Source organism: Aphanomyces invadans (assembly GCF_000520115.1).
Source record: "Aphanomyces invadans strain NJM9701 unplaced genomic scaffold supercont1.2, whole genome shotgun sequence".
Lineage (NCBI taxonomy): Eukaryota > Oomycota > Saprolegniomycetes > Saprolegniales > Verrucalvaceae > Aphanomyces > Aphanomyces invadans.
The window spans coordinates 9,792-10,280 of NW_008580147.1; the positions used below are offsets into that span (position 1 = coordinate 9,792).

A 489-nucleotide genomic window follows, 5' to 3' on the forward strand; every position below is an offset into this window, starting at 1 on the left:
ATGACTGTGACGTCCCGCATGGCCCACGCAACGCCCGCGTCGTTTGCGGCCCACATCCACGACCGCGACTTGGAAAGCGAGATCGCTGACCAGTATTGCGCCAACGCAAACCTGGACTTTTCGCTCGGCGGCGGCAAGCGCCACTTCATCGACGCGTTCTTGGCCAAGCTGAAACCAGCCGGGTACACCATCACGCTGGACAAGACTGAGTTGGAGGCCTATCGCGCGGCCAATGAGGCCAAAGGCACCCTCCGCATGTTTGGCTAGTAGAGCAAGTCGCACATGTTGTACGAAGTGGACCGCCCAAAATCAAGGAACTGAGCTTGTCTGACATGACAGACAGCATCTTTGCCGTTCTCAAGAACAACAAGCGGGTCCATAAGCACGGTTTCTTGGTCATGATCGAAGGCTCCTGCATCGATCACGCCGGCCACTCGAACGACGCTAGCTCCATGGGCAAGGACGCCATCGAGTTGGACAACACTGTCA

At 57.5% G+C, this 489-nt stretch overlaps 1 protein-coding gene across 1 annotated transcript; it reads left to right on the top strand.

The window, feature by feature from the left end:
• H310_00837 (hypothetical protein) lies at positions 1-267 on the top strand (the record flags this gene model as incomplete). The annotated part of the gene is made up of 1 exon (XM_008863761.1): positions 1-267. The coding sequence occupies one exon, from the start codon at positions 1-3 to the stop codon at positions 265-267; it is 267 nt and encodes an 88-aa protein (XP_008861983.1).
• Between the last annotated feature and the right edge of the window lie 222 nt (positions 268-489).